The sequence below is a fragment of the Parasteatoda tepidariorum genome, chromosome 4 (genome assembly GCF_043381705.1).
Source record: "Parasteatoda tepidariorum isolate YZ-2023 chromosome 4, CAS_Ptep_4.0, whole genome shotgun sequence".
Lineage (NCBI taxonomy): Eukaryota > Metazoa > Arthropoda > Arachnida > Araneae > Theridiidae > Parasteatoda > Parasteatoda tepidariorum.
In genome coordinates, this window is record NC_092207.1 from 48669098 (window position 1) to 48689244 (window position 20147).

Genomic DNA, 20147 nt, shown 5'->3' on the forward strand with positions numbered 1-20147 from the left:
TTAACAGAAGTTTAATTTCCTTTAATTTCTTCACAATTCAACTTAAATTCCCAATGACATTTTAAACGACGAACGAAATTGAAATATATTGCGATTTTGAAAAGGAACGCCTTGGTCTTTCGGACGGCGAGAGCTGTTATGCATGAATTGGAGCAAATTGATCCACGTAGCCATCAGTAGATACTTTTAGAAATGCTCTCCGAAAATAAAATATTCTATGAGTTTGGAATCGAAGGAATTTTCATTCGCTTTACGATAATTAAATGGAAAGAATTGTTGGAGAAACTAAATGCAAATTTTATCAATTCACTGTCCAATTGAATAGATAAAATTGAAATAAACGTGACTGGAAGTATTAAAAGGGGATTAACATATTCCCTTTCATTATATAAATTTCTAAAATATATTGTTTTAATTTCAGATAAAACTTAATTTTTAATAACTTCTGTGCAGTGAAATAACTTACGTATAAGGGATATTAATAACTTTGTAAACTCTATTTTCTTCGTAAGTTAACTGCCTATTGAATAGTGAATAATATTGAATAAAACTGACTAGGGAAAATGAAATATTACAGTATTTTACAATTATGGATCTACCACCCCCTGCCCGCTTTCGCTCGTCTATCCCTGGAACATTTTTAGATGCGTGCTTGTTTTTCTCGGTTTCCACATAAGTATAGTATTCTTGTTTAGGTATAGACTAACATAGATTCGCACATAGATCAAAACTGTATAGTATTTTGAGAGGATTCGGTTATTTGTATAAAAATAGTCAGATTAATGTACATTATCACTACGCATATCTTAGAGCTCATTAGCAGTAGAAATACAAAAGAAATTTGAACAATTAAAAAAAAGTAAAAAAATATATTATAAAGTGATAATCTAAGTTCGAAATTCTCAAATTTGTTTCATTAGTTATTTATGAAAATAATTAAAAAATTTATCAGTTTTTATCAAAGATATAGCTTGCACGATAAAATGTTTCACAAAAGGATATTTAGATGCTCTTCTCTTAGAAAATATACAACAGTATCTCCATTGTACAGTAAATTAGTGATATGAAGTTTTAGAATTTCTTAAAAGAAAATTTTGATCATTATCAAATGTTTGATAGTATTTTATAGTAATTTCCTTCGGCACGAATGTGTTTTTGAAGGAATCTATTAATCTCTATGAGAGCTCGAATGTCAGCATTTTGAAATTTAATTTTTTTAATATTTTAATATTTAGTAACAATAGTATTTTGGGATAATTAGTTATGATATAAGAATATTATATTAGAGAAGTATTGCTAAATCGTATTTTTCTCTAATCATACTATCTGTGATTTCTAATGAAGCATGGTATAGAGAACGTTGAAGTGGTTAAAATAGGAATATTTTTTCAAGGGAGATCAATGCAGAGAAACCAAATTGTTTACTTGCGTTAAGTTTTTATTAAAGTAAATCTGTTTTCCAAGTTTTTAGTGTAATTTTTGAACATCCTATGTAAGTATATAGCAGAACTAAAGTAATGTGCAAGTTATGTAATACATCATGTAATTGTCAAGCTACTAATTCTGCTTTGCTCTTCTTGTTTTGTTGCTGGTTAACTATTGTTCGAAGGTAAATCACAACTCATGTGCAAACTTAATTTGTTCTGTTTCGATTTCAACAATTGAACTGGTCGGAGCCACGATGTCTTTGGGGATAGAGCGTTCGCCTTCCAGTGAGATGAACCGGGTTCGAATCCCAGCAATGGCTGGTCGATACGAATCCGCATCCGGCTTGTATCGACCACAGTGCTGAGGTGAAATATCCTCAGTGGTAGACGAATAATGGGTTAGAGTCCCTTTGCTGTCAAGCTAAACGTGGGAGGTTCTCGCGTAGCCTCCAACGCCTCCAGTAACTTTTCGCAACTTTTTTTCCAGTTGTTAATCTTTATTACTTTAAGATCTTTAGTAGCGTCATCGAGATATCTAGTTGGAGGTCTTCCTCTAGACCCGATATTCAGAAGGATTTTTAAAAGTGGCTATTCGTACTGCATTGTTTTCTGGTCCTCTCCAGACCTCTTATTTAACGCCTATTATTAACCTCTTATTTATCTTATTAAAATATTTTAAAATTCACATAGTATAAAATTTTTAAATTAATGAAATGCTTAGAACTTACGTTGGCATTTGTTTTGGACTCCATTGGCCATCCACACAGGTAGCGCCAGGTGGTCCGTCTTTCAGCGTATAGTGACGATGGCACTCATACATAATCTGCCGATTGTTTGTAACTTTTTTTACGTATGGCCTGTAGTCGTACATTCCCATGTAACCCACAAGAAGTACTCGTCCATGTTCCAAGACACCAGGAAAGGGACAATAAACTGTAACAAAAAGAAACAATTTGTCATTATTGAGGAAAAATAACATGTAATTAACTTTTTTGTCAAACTAATGACCTGATTTACTTTAACAATCTACGATGATTTATTTTTTAACAAACTAAAGTAAACTCAGTGGCGCGACAGTCCATCGAGGGCCAAGGCCTACTGTGTTTCTCAGTTTTCTTCATCGTTGGGCTCTGGGGTGCAGGAGCAGATGTTCCGGTTAGGTGGTCATCCAAAGGCGGAACACCCAGTGATTATTTCCCAAGCATGCTTGGTACTCATTTATCGACCCACTGAAGGGATGAAAGGCTGAGTCAGCCTTGTCCGGCCAGAGAATCGAACCCAGGACCAGTGACACGGGAGCGCGAAGCTCTACCACTCAGCCACCGGGCGTCTATTTTTTAACAGATGCCCGGTGATATTTATAATTATTAGGGTATTATTCCAACTATAAATATTATTAGAACTTTCTTTATCACACTGTTTTTTAAATGAAATAAAGTAAAACTTGAGGTTTTTTAATTAAAAAATATTGTATAGTATTTATGGTATTATTATAACTATAAATTTTTTCGGACACTTCCATTGCACGCAAGTTTTTACACGTAAAAAATATTACATTATTTCTTGGAATAGTAGTAACTGTTTGAACAATATTTATTTATTTAAGATTCTCTTGAAATTAATTTGCTAATTTATGTAGGTTTAAGTATATGCAAGAACTCATATTGATCTATTTCTAGACAATAATTACTGAAGCATACTTTGATTCAAGATAAATTAGATTTCTTTTAAGATAAGTTTGAAATTTAAGGACTGCTGCACTTTATCTCGAAGGAATGAAATTATTAAACAAGAAGTTTTAAAAAGGAATAAAAATTTCATTAAGATCGTAAGCGAAAAGGAAAATAAAGCTTGTTAGTTTAATTGAAAGTTATCTTCTGGAAGTATCGACATAAAAATTTCTTTCTCGTTCGGGTGTCGCTTCTGTGGCAAAGAAAAAATAAATTTACCTTTACCTACATCAATGGCTTGTAATAAATCACGGTTGTGGGTAAGGCGGTATGTGTTAGGTAGTTGAAAAAAGAAATAAAAGAACAACTTCTAGTCTCCGTCCAAAATTGGCTTTCAAAAAGAGAAGATTTTTTCCAGGTCTTTTTTTTTTAAATTCTTTTTTCTTATACCTTTTTACAGCCAAAAGAAAACGGCATCACATGCACTTTCCGATTCGGCATTATAAATGGGGTAAGGAACAGGTTACAATCGCATCGGTTTCTTCCGTCAGAATAAAAAAAAATAATAAAAATAAAGTAAGAGAAAGATGGATATATAACAGAGGACTAGAGCTTGGCGATTCGCAGGAAATTGAATCACGAAGTGCGCCGGACGCTTGTTCACATATTGGAAACTTCCGGATGATGTCCGGCTACAATGACTCCGGCAAAGACCTGACTTAGCGTCTTGTTCGTGGGGACTTTTTTTTTACGCCAAGAAAAAAAAGTTTTTCTTTTTGTTTCACCTTACCCGTTAATTTTCATTTTACTTACTTTAACGGCAACAATCGACTATTTTTTAAAAAGAAAACAATACTTTCTTAGAGTACATTTATGAATCTTACCATTATATTCATACTTTTTTTGATTAATGGTTAAATTACATGATAGTATTAATAATGGTTCAATCTTTCATTAAAAGTCTCTTAAATGCTCTCCACTTTTTAAAGCATGAATATTGTATATCGCTACAGCAGCAAGAAATATAAATAAGAAGTTTCCGATTGTTGAAACACTAGATCAGAACAGATAAAAGAAAAACAAAGCATAAATAATTTTTTTGGGATAACTAAGTTCATTAATATACGATTTCAGAAAAAGAAGGCTAAGACATTAAAAAATAATCATGAATAATTGGGTACTTGCACTTCAAGAAGAAGAAGAAGATCACAAATACCCATACATGTGACTTACGACGTCAGCGCCAGCTGATCGTTTATAAGCAAAATGGAGTGCTAAATATGAGCTAAGTTTCTCCACATAAATTAGGATGTTAATTAACACTAAGTTAATTAAGTTAACGTTAAGTTAATTAAATACAGCTCTATATCGTAATCAAATTTGGTGAAATATAATTCTTTCTCGTCTGCGTCATTTACTTAACTTGGATTTATTATTTGTTAATGTCTTTTATTGTAACCGTGATATTTTTTTGCTTTGGTATCTGGGAACTCCGATACGTAATTAGTTTGTTTTCGTTGTATACGGCTTTGGACCTGTCTTTGTGTTAAGAAAGAAATATATAGTGAAGGAATTAAAATCTTTGTGAAAGAATATAGAATGAGTCACTTAAGAGAATTGATACTTGACGGGTTTGGCTTATTCAAAAAAGAATTGAAGGAACAGTTGCTAACGTTAACAAATGCCACGTTTTATCAACCATTCAGGATTGAGATACCCTTACTACGTCACTTGCAGGTATTCCATTACTATGAAACGTAATATTAATTAAAATAGATGGGACAAGTTTTATAAAAATTATTAGTTAATAAGCCAATTGTTTTATTTATCATTAATTTAAAAAAAATTGTAAAAAAAGAAGATTAAATAAAGAACAAAGTTTTAAATTGAGATGATAATTATTTACCGTTTATAAATTAATGGAAATTTAATTATCCAGGCTTATCGGGTTTGATTGTTAATAAAAAGAATTCTGCCATATGGTTATTGCACAGTTTTTCTAGTGTACTGAACATTAACCTTTAAACAATACTTGGCATAAAGTAATTGCCACCATTTTTTGTATTTAGTAAAACTAAAAAGTTATAATTACACTAAGATATGATACTTTAAACAGTCAATAAAGTTAATTTTATGATACAGTACAGTAGTAAGTAAGAATAATCAATTTAGGATCATACACTAATGTTAAAAATAAAATTTCATTGTTAATCAAACATACATACAGCACAGATATAATACTAATATGAATTTAAACTAAGCTTAACAAAACAGAAGCGAATAGAAATTAAATGTTATATAAAACCTTGATTCAATTGACAGATAGTTAAAATATAATTATCTTTAAATTACTGAATTGAAAATATTTATATTCTTTGTAACGGTGAACTTTTGTTTTTGTAGATATTCAGCAACAAAATCGCTTCAACTCGTGTAAAAAAAAACTGCGGCGTAATACCTATCTGAATTAGGTGTTGAGACACTCTAAAAATTGTCTGTTATTTCAAGTTAATATTGAATCGAGTGTTTATACACAATTTAAGGGCTGTAGTTAAATCTAAACACCAATAATTGACAAAGCTTACACCATTTTACTTATGTTAGAAGTGATGTAACCGATGACGGGAGACCCCACACTCTCAGAAATAAAATTCTGATTTTTGACGATTCAGCAGTCTTAGAGCTACATTTCGCTGATTTTGACAATAATTTCGTCACGAAATCGCGTGATTTGTTACATAACAGGAACTCTCAAATATATGACGATAATGTTTCCTCTACTCGGAACTTCATTGCAGTGCATTGTGAGAGGTTGTTAACTGGAATGACGAAACTAAAATGAAAACTAGACTATCGAAAGTAAAATACTAAAACAAGCCGACTTGTTAACTAAAAAGACGAAATTAGGATGAAGATCAGGCAATCGAAAATTAAGTACCGAAGCACGCCGTATGGCTTGTATGGTGGGTAGGAAGTGAGTCTCTTTCCAGGAAGATCCCGGGTTCGAATCTCGGTAGGTGTGTTATCTATCTCACGGTTCTATCTAACTTTTTCTCGTTGGTTTGATGACATTGATCTACTTATATGATGCCCGTAACAAAGTGTTTATTAGAAAAGTTAGAAGGCACCATGAGTTCCTTCTTTCTTTATTTTTTTTGTAAAGAAAATAAAATAGAATGGTGTAATATTTTTAAAATTTCAATGAAACTCGTTTCTTCGAAGAAGTTACGATAGTTATTTCGTCATTTTGACGAAACTTTCCCTACGAGCATATACAAAAAAACGGTTTTGGCGAAAATGACAATAGTTTCGAGAAATTTGAGCATCCATTTTCTGGAGTATATTTATGTACACATAATTAGTTAATGTACACATTTATGTACACTTCTATGTACAAATAATTAGTTAATTTTTTGTATTTTTCGACTTTGTACATTTACGTATTTCTCGATTTTCGTTTTATTTTATAAATCACGTCAAGACCAAAACATTAAGTTTATTTAAAACCTGTATCAGGCATTTCAAGTAGAATTGATTTATTTCCTAAATTTTTTCCCCCCGAAATTACAGGCAGAGAATAAATTGAATGTATTTCTCGAGAATATCATTAATATAAAAATGATAATGCATGTGATTGTGAATTTATCAATAAAATGAAATAAAAATCAGAAACATTAATATACTTTTTGGTTTATTAATGATAAATACAAATAGAAAAGATTTACAAATTAGATGAAAATGAAATATTTTATATTATACTTTTAGTAACAAAATTAGCATTTTTTTTTCTAAATACAACTGGACTAAAGAATAATCTGTGTATTGAATTTTGATATTTTTAAGCCTAAGAACGCATTATAAACTACATGAAAATCTAATATATTTTAAGATATGCAGTCGTCATTAATACTTAAATAAACGCGTAATACTTAGTAAATATTTTAACTACTTTTTATGCCTAGATTTGCACTTTACATCGTGTATTGATTAAAAGAACATTGTTCATTTTTTGAATCAGAAAAAAAAACTGAAATCTGTTTAAAGTTTAGAAAACGAAGTTAATAAAGAAAGTATACATTGTTTGAAAAAGCTTAGTAAAAATTATGTATCGCTTTAAAAGAACTACACAACCGGAAATTATAGTGTCGTTAATTATTTTTCCAGCTTACTGTTGCGTTAAGTCCCGAAAGAGTCATTCAATTTTACGTTAATGCCTTTATTTTCATTTCGTTAAATCCTTTATTTTTTTCCTCTGCTTCCAAGGTACGAAGATGATAAAAAAGAATAAAGTGGACGCTTATTATTTTAATTAAATGATTAATGGTTCAAAAACTCCTTATGTTAAGGTTTGAATGGCGTATAATTAGTTGTTTTATAATAAAGGTAAAAAAATTGTTTGACACACTGGAGCATCTGAGATTTATTTGGAAGAAGAAATTATGTATGCTTTTTTGTCATTAAACAGAAGGAAAGAGGATTATTAATAAAATTAAGTTTTTTTGTTATCTAAATAATTACTAGAAATGAAGCACGATAAATTATGATTTAAGGATAAACCTTATTCTTTATTTCAATGTTTTTGTAATTTATTGCTAAGAAATTTTATATGTTTTTGCTTTTTCATAAGTATTATTATTGTTTTGTTGTTTTGTTTATACTGTTACTTTTATCAAAAATGATATTATGATATATATATATATATNCTTCTTTTCAGTTACCTCTGATTCATACTGCTTTACAAGCTAGTGCTTTAATGTGCCATTACCTCATACACATTCCTATCCGAAATATGCTTCTTTATGTCCCCTCTACTTACCTTTACAATTTTGACATATATTTTAGGACCCATATATATATATATATTATACTTATCAACTTTTATGTAAGGCAATAATTTAAAAATGTATCTTATTTATAAATAGATAAATAGTACTCTTGGTGCTGAGACATATTGGGATGCATGGTATATATTATGTAAATTATGTGATGTTTCCAAATGTGTAAATAAATAAATGGAGATTAGAATTACTGCGGGGTATTATAAATAAATGATCTCAAGAGACAAATTAAAAATAATTTTGTTAAACATCGTTATAAGTATTGAAAAGTATGTTGATTCTGAGTCAAGGTCCGATTTTTTAGGGGCAGAAAAAATATGTAGAAAATTTATGAAGTAATATAGACATTTCAACGTTTCAGGAAGTAAATAGCAGTGTTTTTGGAAAATAAAATTTTTTTTATGTAAATCAGCACTGTCGTGTACAATGCAATAGTACAGCGAACCGGTAGAGTTAATTCCATTGATTCATGGGTTGAGGGCTAAGAGAGTCTAAGCCAAAGAGAAACTATGAATCGATGAAAAGGGAATATAGACACCCTTTTTAGCGTATTGTAGAAAAGAAATGAATGAGAATCTAACTTATTTAAAGTGCTTTTATTGCAGTAAACCAAAAAATCGAAATATAATACCAGTTTGGCTGATATTTTCTGCACATTAATTTTGAATAATACCTAAATGGAAATGTTGAGCTTTCTATGCAAGCAGCGTTTTGGGCGTAAATGAATGAACAGAGAACGGATTTACTTAAAATTATAATGAAATGAAATAAAAACTGGGAAATGAATTAATAGAAGAGTTAAACGAGAAATTTCTGAAAGAATTTCGAATTGAATAATCGAAGGAACTGAAAAATGAAAAACCAATAAACTAATGAATGAATAACGAAATATACTACTGAAGGAGCAATGAAATCTAATTGAATTTAAAAGAAAAGAGAAACCTGTATATTAAAATAAATTACTGATTGGCTTATATGCAATAAAAGATATTATTAAGAAGACATGATTTGCACTGTTTGAAATTTTTCGAAAAAATAGTTAAATTACAGTTTATTTAATTGTAATCTTACCATATTCGAACAAAACAGTAAAATAATAATAAATAAGACGGTTATAAAACTGTTACTGTGAGAAAAATCGTTTATTAATTATTTTTTACCAAATATGGTTAAACAACCAGACTTTTATCGCACCAACTAAGACCACCTAATGAAGCCACTTAGTTTCTTACAACTGTGTATATATTATCGCCGATAGTACTAATCTGTCAATCTCATGACCGACAGAACTTGGGTTCGAGTCTCAGCATTGACACCACAGTATTTCTCCCATTCCCTTCAGCAAATGAAGAATTTTTAGTGTCTTGCACTCCTTAAATTGTGTCCCACAATCTCCAATGCCTATTATCTAAAGAAATGCCTAGTAAAAAAGAAAAGATAGTTAAATATCTTTTTGCGGTTTTGAAACCATGCCAGTTGTAAATGGTTAAAAACCGTATAGTTTTGTATTCATGGTTTCATGACCATACTAGTTTGAAACGGTTTCTAAACCGTAAAGGCAAAAAATGTTCTTTTCAGTAAACTTTACGGTTAATTGGATGGACAAGCTACTACCGGTTATTTTACCATAATTTTAGAATGAAAATTCTAACAGTGTGGATGAACATGTACTATTTTGTATACTGCATGTAAAAGTATTGTATAGTGTATATTAGATTGTCAGTTTATCTAATTGAATATTTTACAAACAAAAATATTTCCCTTTTTAAAAAATTAAACTTAAAATGGAAATTAGAATTATTTATAGTTAATGCTACATTTTAAGTAGCTAATTTAAGCACAAAAATTAAGTACTCCCGATAAAACGGTCGTGATTTCAATTTGAATTAACTCTTCAGCTTATCGAAAGTGTTCTATAAAAAGTACCATTCCTCTTATTTTATGGCTTTCAAAGTAAATTTTGATACTTTAGTTTATTAAAAGTGCCTTCGCAAACTCAATCAATTTTTCAAGGGTGTGAAAAAGCTGGAAGTTATTAAGTGTAATTGAGTCATTAAAAATTGAGAGAGACACACGATCTATATATAAATTGAGCCAGCTTAAAAGCCTTCATTGGAAAGGCATTAAAAAGCCGGCACCACTAGAAGAAAGTTTTCAAAAAGTGATTAAGCATTTAATTTTGGCTGAAAAAATGTAGCTATTCATTGAAAGTTAAAATTAATGGATGATATTTTTTTAAACTTTAAACTCGCTTTTGAGGTCTAAAACTAAATAATTGTGATTACATAAAGCTAAAAATATTGCATTTTAAATTGGAACTTTAATCTAAATTGATTTAAGAGACAAAAAACACATAATTTAAAGAAGCTTAATGGCTTCAGTAATTTTCGATAGCACGTAGTTTATTACTTTTAAGTTTTTTTTTTAATAATTTAAGATAATATTTTTTAAAGTTCGTAAATAGTATAGTTCGTAAAAGTTCGTAAATATTCATAGCACTTAAAAATAATTTTATAATTACATTTTGAGCAGTAGTTTCGTTTTCTTGTTAAAAAGTAGCAGATTTATGCTAAAGAATTTTTTTTAACAAAAATGTGCAAATATGTACTTTTTATGAAAATATAAAGCATGTAATTTTTTTGAAAAGTATTATCAGCATGTTAAAATTTAAAAAATACGTAATTTGAAAAGAGAACATACGCAATTTTTTTTTCTTCCCATTTTTAAGGTTTTCAATTGGAAAAAAGCCAGCAATTTTTGAATTTATGTAAATAATTTTAACAAATATCATAAAAATATCTCTAACATTTCAGAAAGCTAGTTTTAAATGTTTCAAATGATAAAAATTGCCACTAGAGATTAATTATTGATAAAAAACATTTAAATATATTTTCAGTCATCTGTATATTTTCCGTAAAAGGGAAATAAATGCAAATACCTTTAATGAATTTTAATTTAATGAACGCACTTTTACGTATTAGAACTCAATTGTTATGGTTAGATGGCCTAACCTTTAATATTCCATTTAATTTGTCTGACGATATTTTTACTTAAAATTTGAGAGGTATCGGTCGAATAGATCTCGAGAGGTAAAATTTTAGAAATAAAACTTCGTTGTGATATCGAAGAACACATAAAAATAAATTAATTTTTAAGGGCTCAAAATCTTGACTTCTTTGCGATTAGAATCTTCAGATTAAAGGAAATAGAGGTTTTATTTTGAGGGTCAGAAACCCAAATTCGTCGGAAAAAAAGATTTGTTTATTCAGAGAAAGTACGTTTTTGCGTTTGATTTCGTTAATTAAGATAGTATCCGCACTTGTTAATTAACTTATTTTAGGTTAGAACATAGAAACATAAATATTGAGTCCTAGTATGTAAAAATACGAACATTTGATCAAAAGTTAATTAAGGTGTTCGCTTTTTGTTTCTTCTAAGCACTGTAGTGTGGATGATATAGCTTTTAAATAAATCTGTTATAACAAAGGGAAGAATATATGTGTCAGTGTGCTATTTTTGTATTTTTTGAATCTTCCTGAAATTCAGAGAGTGGGGTGTGCAACTAGTAATTTTAGTCACCAATTCTAAAGTTGTTTAAAAATTTCAAGTCATTTATTTAGGAGGAACACTTGAAAAAGGAATTTATCCAATTGGTATAAATTACACATTGTTGCAAATTAAACAATAGATGATTCTGTTTTTTAAAATATTAAAAATGGTAATATTAGTGACGTTTGCTAGCTTACAAATCTCTTTAATTAAAAAAAGAATTTTATTGCAAGTTTTTTTAAATATTTAATTATTTCTTATTCTGGTAAGCTAAAAATCAACGTGAAATCTACGTCACGAAATTAGTACTCTCAAAGTATGTGTTTGTTTTGTGTGTAGTTGCTCTTTTGAAACGTGTTTCCTCAAAACTAAGTAATTTAAAACCAATGATAACTGAAATGAAAATAAACTTATATACTAAAAGCAAATTCAGTGCAGAAAAGGTACTTATTCTTTTCGGGGAACCTTTAACGGTCGCCATATTCTTATTGGTTTCAATGATGTTTAGTAAATTTTGGTAATGATTACTATTTATAACGTGGTAATAGGTGATATTTTAAGGGGTTATAAAATATACTTTGATGGCCCTCTTAAAGGTATAAGTATAGGGAAAAACTGTTTGATTGAGATAAATTTTAAAAATTTTGAGTTAATCTAGAATATTAGCATCATTTTTGGTGCCGAAAGATGTTGGGTATAGGTTATCTATGATTCAATGAATTGGAATTAGGACGCGTTTAGCTAAATCTAATAAGGAAAGGCATCCAGAAATTCCAATAAATATTAATAAGTAAAAAAAAAAAAAAAACAATTGGTGAAATTTTGGCTTTATTATTTATGTCATTATATTCTTTACAGTTTTGTTTCTTACTTAATAGATTTGATTAATACCCATTTATTTATTATATAAATTTTTTTTCAATCTACAGAACGAATATTGAGGTAATCTAATATAATAAAATGAATAGTTTGTCTGTGTGCGTATTTATCTTATAGCTGCAGTACCATTAGTACGTACTAGTACCTTGAAATTTAAGCGGCTGGTGCATAGGGGAAATTTTAGCAACCGAAGAAAAATCTCACAATAAAAAACATTTCTAGTAAAAAAAGCCATATTTCTGACCAAACTCTAATGTATTTATACCACTTATTTGGCACTTCCTCCGTTCATATAACAACAGTTAAGCGAAAATTCTGATTTTCAAAATCATAATTCTTATCACCTCATGTTTAGTAAAAATACATAACTGCAAAGTAAATGTAACCAAATACATGATTTTTAAGTCATGTTCTAAGATATCAAGATAAAGTATCCAAATTTTACCATATAAAATAAATTTTATCTCATATTATAAAACCCTATTTTACTGTTAAGTTTACCAAAATCATTACCAAAGCGCGCCGGTAAAAACTATCGAGCTTTTTATTTTTCCTATAGAGTCGAAAACACGCTAAATTTCACCATATTTTGGTATTTTTGATCATACTTTTTTTCCTAGGGTAAAATCGTACAAAATTTTAATTAGTTTGGGCAGGATGGACATTTCCTATAGTTTTAATATTTAGCCTTGCAGGTTTTTAATAATACATAATTATTTTTAATAATTATGTATTATTAAAAATAATTATGTATTATTAAAAATAATTATGTATTATTAAAAATAATTATGTTTTTATTCCAGAAAGGCAGTTCCGTATTTAAATTTCTTAAGTTCTGACATATTTTCACCTAGAAAAATTACATTTTGTGAAAAAAGTTGCTTACATTAAATTATTTTTGCTAACCGTACTATCCTTAGTAAGACTGTAACTCTATTTTCTTTTACAAAGAAAACTACAAAAAAATAAATTATCTCACTTTAAAAAATTCCGGGTAAAATTCCGGTAAAAAAAACCGGAGCTCAGGGTGCTGGTACTTTTTTCCGTAAACTCCATTATTTCCATAACATGTTACGAAAAAAAATCCGATATACCCGTAATTTTTACAGTAATAATTACCGTAAAATCACCAAATTACTCTAATTAAATAAATATTACTGTAAAAAGTAAGATATAATATTTTACCACAAAATTGGATTTAATGGTAAAATAGATTTTAAGGATGATGCACCAAAAGTTCCCCGTACTCTTTACAGTGATTTGATACCGAAGTTTTCACACTACTATAATAAATATTAGTTTTAACGTAATATACTATATAGAATTATATACCTATATAAATAGGCTAAATTTTTACGTGATGAAATATCAGTCTACCCTTCAATTTCTTTTGAATACATTTGATAAGAATTGTTACTGTGTGTTGTTTTATGAAAAAACTTTTGAACATAGGCTTAAAAATAAGCAAAAAAATGAAATATTTATTGTCTGCAATGCTCTAAGCTAAAACACAAGCACTACACTTGATAACAAGTAGGGCTGTTGAAATTTTATTATAAGTTAGAGGGCATTGAAAAATACAATGCTTAAACCAATAGTAATAGTGCTTTTTGAGAGGAAAAAGCTTTCTTCCGGATGTTTATGGTAATTCAGAAATAAAGCTTTGAGTTAGGATGTTTTGCGTTTGAAAAGACTCGAAATTTATTGGGTACTTTTCGAATTTTTGAATGTATCAGATGAAATGGAAACAGCATTTTTTGAAAACTTTAAAGAAGAGTACTTGATTTTTATTTTCCAAATCTGAGCGATAAATAAGGGGTTTTTCTGTTATTAAAAATAAGAAGAGAAAAATATAATAGAAATATAGCTTATATATATTTTGTATAAGCTCTTAAAATTTACTCCAGGACTATTTTTTAAAAAAAGTAATGTACACTGTTATAATGATTTTCATAAATTGAAAAATTGCTGACTGTTTTCCTATTGAAAACATTAAAAATTGGAAAATAAACTGTACACATTCTCTTTTCAAATGAAATATACGTTTTTTGCTTCATAACATAACATTAATAACTTTGAAAAAATTACATATATTGCGTTACAATTTGCTTTGTTGTGTGGAATTCAGCCCTATTTGCGAATATCCAAAGTATTACTCGCCAATCGGGTGGAATCATTTTTTAGAGTTAGTTTTTAGATTTTGAAATTATAAAAAAAAGCTTTGTTTACTTCGAAGCAATTATAAAGTTATAAATTATAATAATAATAAAAAAACTGCATTTTTTACCATAAATATGTAGACAGGTGCATAATAAGTTAATAATGCATTTCGCTGTTGTAGGCAATAAAGTTTTTCTTCTTAATCAGAAATTCTATTATTTATGTTTTAAAAGGCTAAACTTGAAAGATTTAATTAAAAAATTGGAATAAAAATATTGAAAGTTCAGATATAGTTTTGTATTTCGTAAGGATTTTTTATTTAGAATTTTAAATTAGTTTTTTTTTAAAAATTAATTTTCTATCTTTATTATTTGTCACTCATTTGACAAAACTTCTACTATTCATAAAGGAAATTTTTTTTACTGCCCAAACTTATATTTTCAACAGTTTATATTTCTGAAACCAATGAAAAAATAACCAATGCTGCATATATGTCACTTCATAACCAAAAAAAGACTGACTGTATTAAATAGTTTTGCTTGGTTTGCGAAGTACACTTCAAGTACCTTCCTTATTAGTAAGAAGTAAATTATGAAAGTGTATATAAAAATCTATAGGGATCACGATGAAAAAAAAGACATTTAATGATGACATTGAATAATGAATTTGAGAATTAGTAATTGCTAAACTTGTATTTAACTCTCTGTACTCCCACTCTGTTGCCTAGAGCAAGGCTCCTATACTGTGAGAGCTGAATTATCCGCAATTATGGAGCAGACAAGTTCGCAAGTTAACGTTATGTCAGTATTAGCGAGAGGGTTTGAAGGCTATTTGGATTCCGAAAACTATTGATATGAGTGGTTGTGAAATTATTGATATGAGTGTGTAAAATTGTACAAACAGTTCGAAAAAAGGTTATCGAATGCTTAGATTTTCTTCAAATTTGAAAAGAAGGAAGAAATGAATAATAAATTGCAGAAGATATAACTGGCAGATTGGTAATCCAGTGAGGTAAATACTCATTTATTTATAACTTATTAGATTTATTTACTTATATATGCACTATATAAACGATATTAAGTTGTTAGAATTTGTTTTCGAATTCTTGTATCGTCTATTTTTTAAAAGAAAAATAAGTGAATGATCATGATTATTTGAATTGTACAGCTTTAACTATGTTCCAAATATAGGAATTTTCATTCAAAATTGCATTTATTAAGTATATATTTATTTAAAATATAACTTTTAATTAACATTTATTAATTTATTTAACAATTTTAAGTGCTTATCTGCAATAAAACTAATAAATAAAGGCAGGAGATTGACAGAACAAGTATTCGCCAAACTTATTTCAGAATCGCCTAGTTTTGTATTCACTTTTAAGTATTTCTTTTTGTTAAAAACAAATATTACCTGTTTTTTATTGCATTCCTTTTTATTTAACTAAGACTAAGTAGATAGTTTCTTAATCTTGGCTCATGTAAGCTTGTTTTTTAGTTACTTATGGTAATATATCACCTAAAGTTTAAACGGTTTGTTTACATTAATCATAAGAAATCTATTTATGTTTCAATCAATGTTTTTTCTTTTACGCATTGGAAAAATGGGTCTTGGTTTGGATTTGATGGTGTCCACGCACTTTTCAACTGTGTTGAGAGTAATGGTAAACAGTGCGCATGCGTCGTCATTGCATGCGTTGCTATGGCGACCGCTGCTGTTTTTCTTTTTATTTTCACTAGCAGGTATTTTTAATGCATTTACATAATAATAATTTAAATTATTTTTATATTCTTTTTATTATTAAGGTATAATTACTGACTTAACGGTGATTTTAATATAAATATGAATGCTGAGGAAGGAAAAGTACTTTGTGACGTCTTGAAACACATACATAGGCAGGATATGAGAATCAATCCGGCTGCAAACATCAATTGAGACAGTTTTTGCAACCCATGATTTGTAACCCATGATGCGGTGTTTAAAGGAGTCAATCCAGAAGCAAAAAGCATTTGACCAATGGGTAATCAGTGATCGACTAAGGCGATCACAATTTTTTCGTTAATTTTTGTTGTTGAAATTCTTGTGCTAAATTGCTAGAATAATTAGTTTCTGTGTTAGAAAATTTCATTATGCTTAGAAATTGCAAACTCTAAATTATTTGAATGTGATTTAATTTAAGAAAGAAAATGAAAAAAAGTATTATAAATATTTTTCCAGGTTCATTTTGAAGAATATCAACTAGAAATAAATGGGAAAGATAGTAACAATAAATTAAGACTTGATGCTATTCCAACAATTTTCAATATTCCAAATTTAGTGCAAAATTTACCTTGAAATTTTTTGTAAAAAAGATTGATGTAATTGGCATATAGCACATACAAATAAAATTTAATGAAATAAAATTTGAAGTGAATTTGTATAAGCATAGAAAAAAGTTTCCGAAAAGCTATGTTAATCGATGCTCGCTTTTCTTTACTGATTATCCTACAGTTGAGGTTAACGTCGTTTGTAGCGAGAATTTGCCAAATCTTGTAGTTCTTCATTTTTGGAGGAAAAGCTTTTGCTCCGAAATGGCTGAGAAGTCAGCATCTCTAATTCAGGGGCTCCAGCCTAGAGCACAGAAATGAAATTTAACTTGCTAAAAGTACTATTTTTATGATGAACTTGCCACTGAGTTTTTTTTTGTGGAATTTCAATTTATTCGTATTGAAAATCCTTTTTTTTTTGTGGGATTTTCTCACTTTTCACTATAAACAATAACAATACGTTCTATTTCACAAAAGAAATAGGAAAATGTATTTATCTTTTGAGATTTTATTTTATTTCATAAGATTAGTTTTCTTTGTTGAAATTGAAACTAGGAAGGAGTATTTTTTGATCACATTTGTATAGTTTCCCTTGTGCTATCCCGAATATTGTAAATACTGTAAATTAAAAGTCTAATGTACTTGAAACTTATTCTTAAGTATGTAGATTACAACGAAATTCGTAGGGAATTTTTTTTTACTAGTTGAATTAACTACTATTGGCCCGATGCAATTTTAATAACAAATTAATCATCTAAAAAAGCCATGAAAAGAATGTTCTATTTTTAAATTTAAGATAGAAAATAATTTCTTAATTAATCTCTAACAATCGTTATATTTTTATCTTTTTTTAAAAAATTTAACCCTAAAAAATAAATTATTTTATGAAACTTCCAAATTTTGTAAATTCCTACTTAAATTCAATATTTTAGACTACATCTTGTAACAATTGACACATAATGAGCAATCAATAAGCAATCGCAATAAGCTGTGCAGTTAATAAGCAGTTGTAACAATTTATTCGCAAATTTTAGGAAGCAAAGTAAAATTAAGAGGAAAATATTTCTTGGGTATTCTAAAAAGCATATATCTTAAAAATTATTTATAAAAATGCATTAAAAGTTGACAATGGTGTCATTGTTCTACTCTTGTCACACTATCAACTGCTTTAGTTGAATACATCGCAGCTTTTAAAGAAATATGTGAATTTCAAGTATGACAGGTGTCAAAACAATTTTTTTTCCGCATTTTGTAAAAGTGGAACGCATACAGGCTTAGAAAATGAAATTTCAGTATATCTTTATATTTAATAAATTCTATTGAAGTTTTCGATATTTTATTTTCGAAATATGTTAGAAAAGAATGTACCACGCAAGTTTGACGACGTGTTTCGAAAAAAATATATAGTTCTAGAGAAAGTATGTGATTTCGTTCAATGTGTTGAAACAAGAGAATATAATGTTTTCCTTTTTTATATGATTTTCTCTATCGTTTAAAAATTTTTCAGGGAATAAATGAAACATATATGTTTTTTTTCTGCTTAGAGTGTAAACAGTTTAATTTACGAACTAATCCAAGTGCCATTTTAACTTTAATTTATACCTTAATTTAGAGCTACACTGCAAGAAAACTATTACATTCACAGCGAAAAAACTATCAGCTGGTGTGCTAGTTTAAAACCGATTATTTAGCAGAAAAATACTGTCCAGAAAAATACTTTAACCAGATAAATACTGTTATTTTAAAAAACAAACTTTGTCATTTTAGCAAACAAACTTTGCTATTTTGACAAACAAACTTTGTTATTTTAACAAAAAAGTTTGTTATTTTAACAAAAAAGTTTGTTATTTAAAAAAAAACATTGTTATTTTAAGGAAATACTCTATAAAATAATTACGTCAGCATTTTGGTCGGTGCAAGCCAAAAGCAGAATTTGTATGAGCAGTCAAAGCCGGGATTCGAACCCAAGTGACCTCCTTAAGAGGACAGAGACGGCACGACATCTCTAGTGTTTGGTTATGAAGAAAAATCTTAAAACTGTATCTTGTAAGTCTCATTTTTAGAATCATATTTAAGAGTGAAAACTTTTTAAAGCAATTGTGACCCACCCTAATCTGACAATTTAATTTATCGAAAAATTCTACGTAAAGACAGATAATAATCGGGCAAAGTATCAATTTGACAGTAAAGTTGAATAGTAATTTTATTAGTACGATGTTTCAAGCCATAAAATAATTCCTGAAAAGTAATTAAAAAGAAATCTGGAAAATAATCTTAAAATGATTTGAAAAAAAAAGAAGGAAAAAGGAATTTTATGATAAGAAAAATTTCATGGCAAAAACTAGAATTTGAATTGACAGTTTTAATCTGTTTATGATTTGGGTGAAAAATAGACAAATTGCTTTGTGAAAAACAGCTTTAAGCCGTTAAATATACAGAAAAAGACTGTAAAGAAATAAAACAGAAAAAACGGAAATTATTTGCCAGCGCACGGGTAACGATTAGAAACAGAAAAAATCTTCAACTATGTTCAATCAGTTTTTTTCTCTAAAAAATATGTTTTTTTTTTACTGTAGAATTCACAGTTATTTTTTTCAGTACGCTAAAATATTTTCGTATAGAAAAATTTTGTTGGAAAAGGAGACAGTTTAAGGATTAAAAAGACCTATATTTGCTCTCAAAAACTGAAAATGCCTAAATATTACTGAAATGCCTAAAACTTTCGATATCCCTCTATTTGGTCAGGTTAACCAATAGGAGTTAAATATAGAGATATGTTCTTGTTAACATCAAAAAAAAAAAATTATGGGATACCATTATTCGGTTGAAGAAGATACCTCCATGGAATCATTAAGCTTATATGTATCTGAAAGTATAAGTATTTTTCATAAGTATCTTTTCTCGTGCTGTCAGCATCAAGTCCTTATTTCCAAGTTTCCAAATCGTCGAATAAATTGTAAAGGGTGCACATACAAAAGAATTGTTTTTTTTCTTCTCTAAAATACACATGCAAGTATGTGATACTTTCATATATAGGTATCGAACCAGGAACTTCTACAAGCAAAATTTTCAAGCATTTCTAATTTAAGATTTATTATCTTTCATTGACTCTGGATACTTAGCGTATAGTCATATAATATTAATTTAGGAAAAGTCAAAAAGTAGCAACTACAAACAATACAATGCTTTATTACGTGTCTCCTTACTCGCTTTGTGACGTTAGGACGCAAACATGTACATGAAATTTCAACCATTTTTTGACTGATTAGAGCACTCAAACCTCTACTGGAATTCAGTGTTTTTGAGCATCGATAGTTT

The 20147-nt window shown here is 28.6% G+C and overlaps 1 protein-coding gene across 3 annotated transcripts in view; it reads right to left on the reverse strand.

Annotated features, from left to right (window-relative positions):
• Nucleotides 1–20147, reverse strand: part of LOC107441765 (sushi, von Willebrand factor type A, EGF and pentraxin domain-containing protein 1) — a 411941-nt gene that overhangs the window by 92301 nt on the left and 299493 nt on the right. For all 3 annotated transcript variants that reach the window (XM_016055134.4, XM_071179755.1, XM_071179756.1), the window contains exon 10: nucleotides 2156–2360. In XM_016055134.4, the coding sequence (XP_015910620.3) occupies nucleotides 2156–2360 (205 nt within the window). The remainder of the gene's footprint in view (nucleotides 1–2155; nucleotides 2361–20147) is intronic.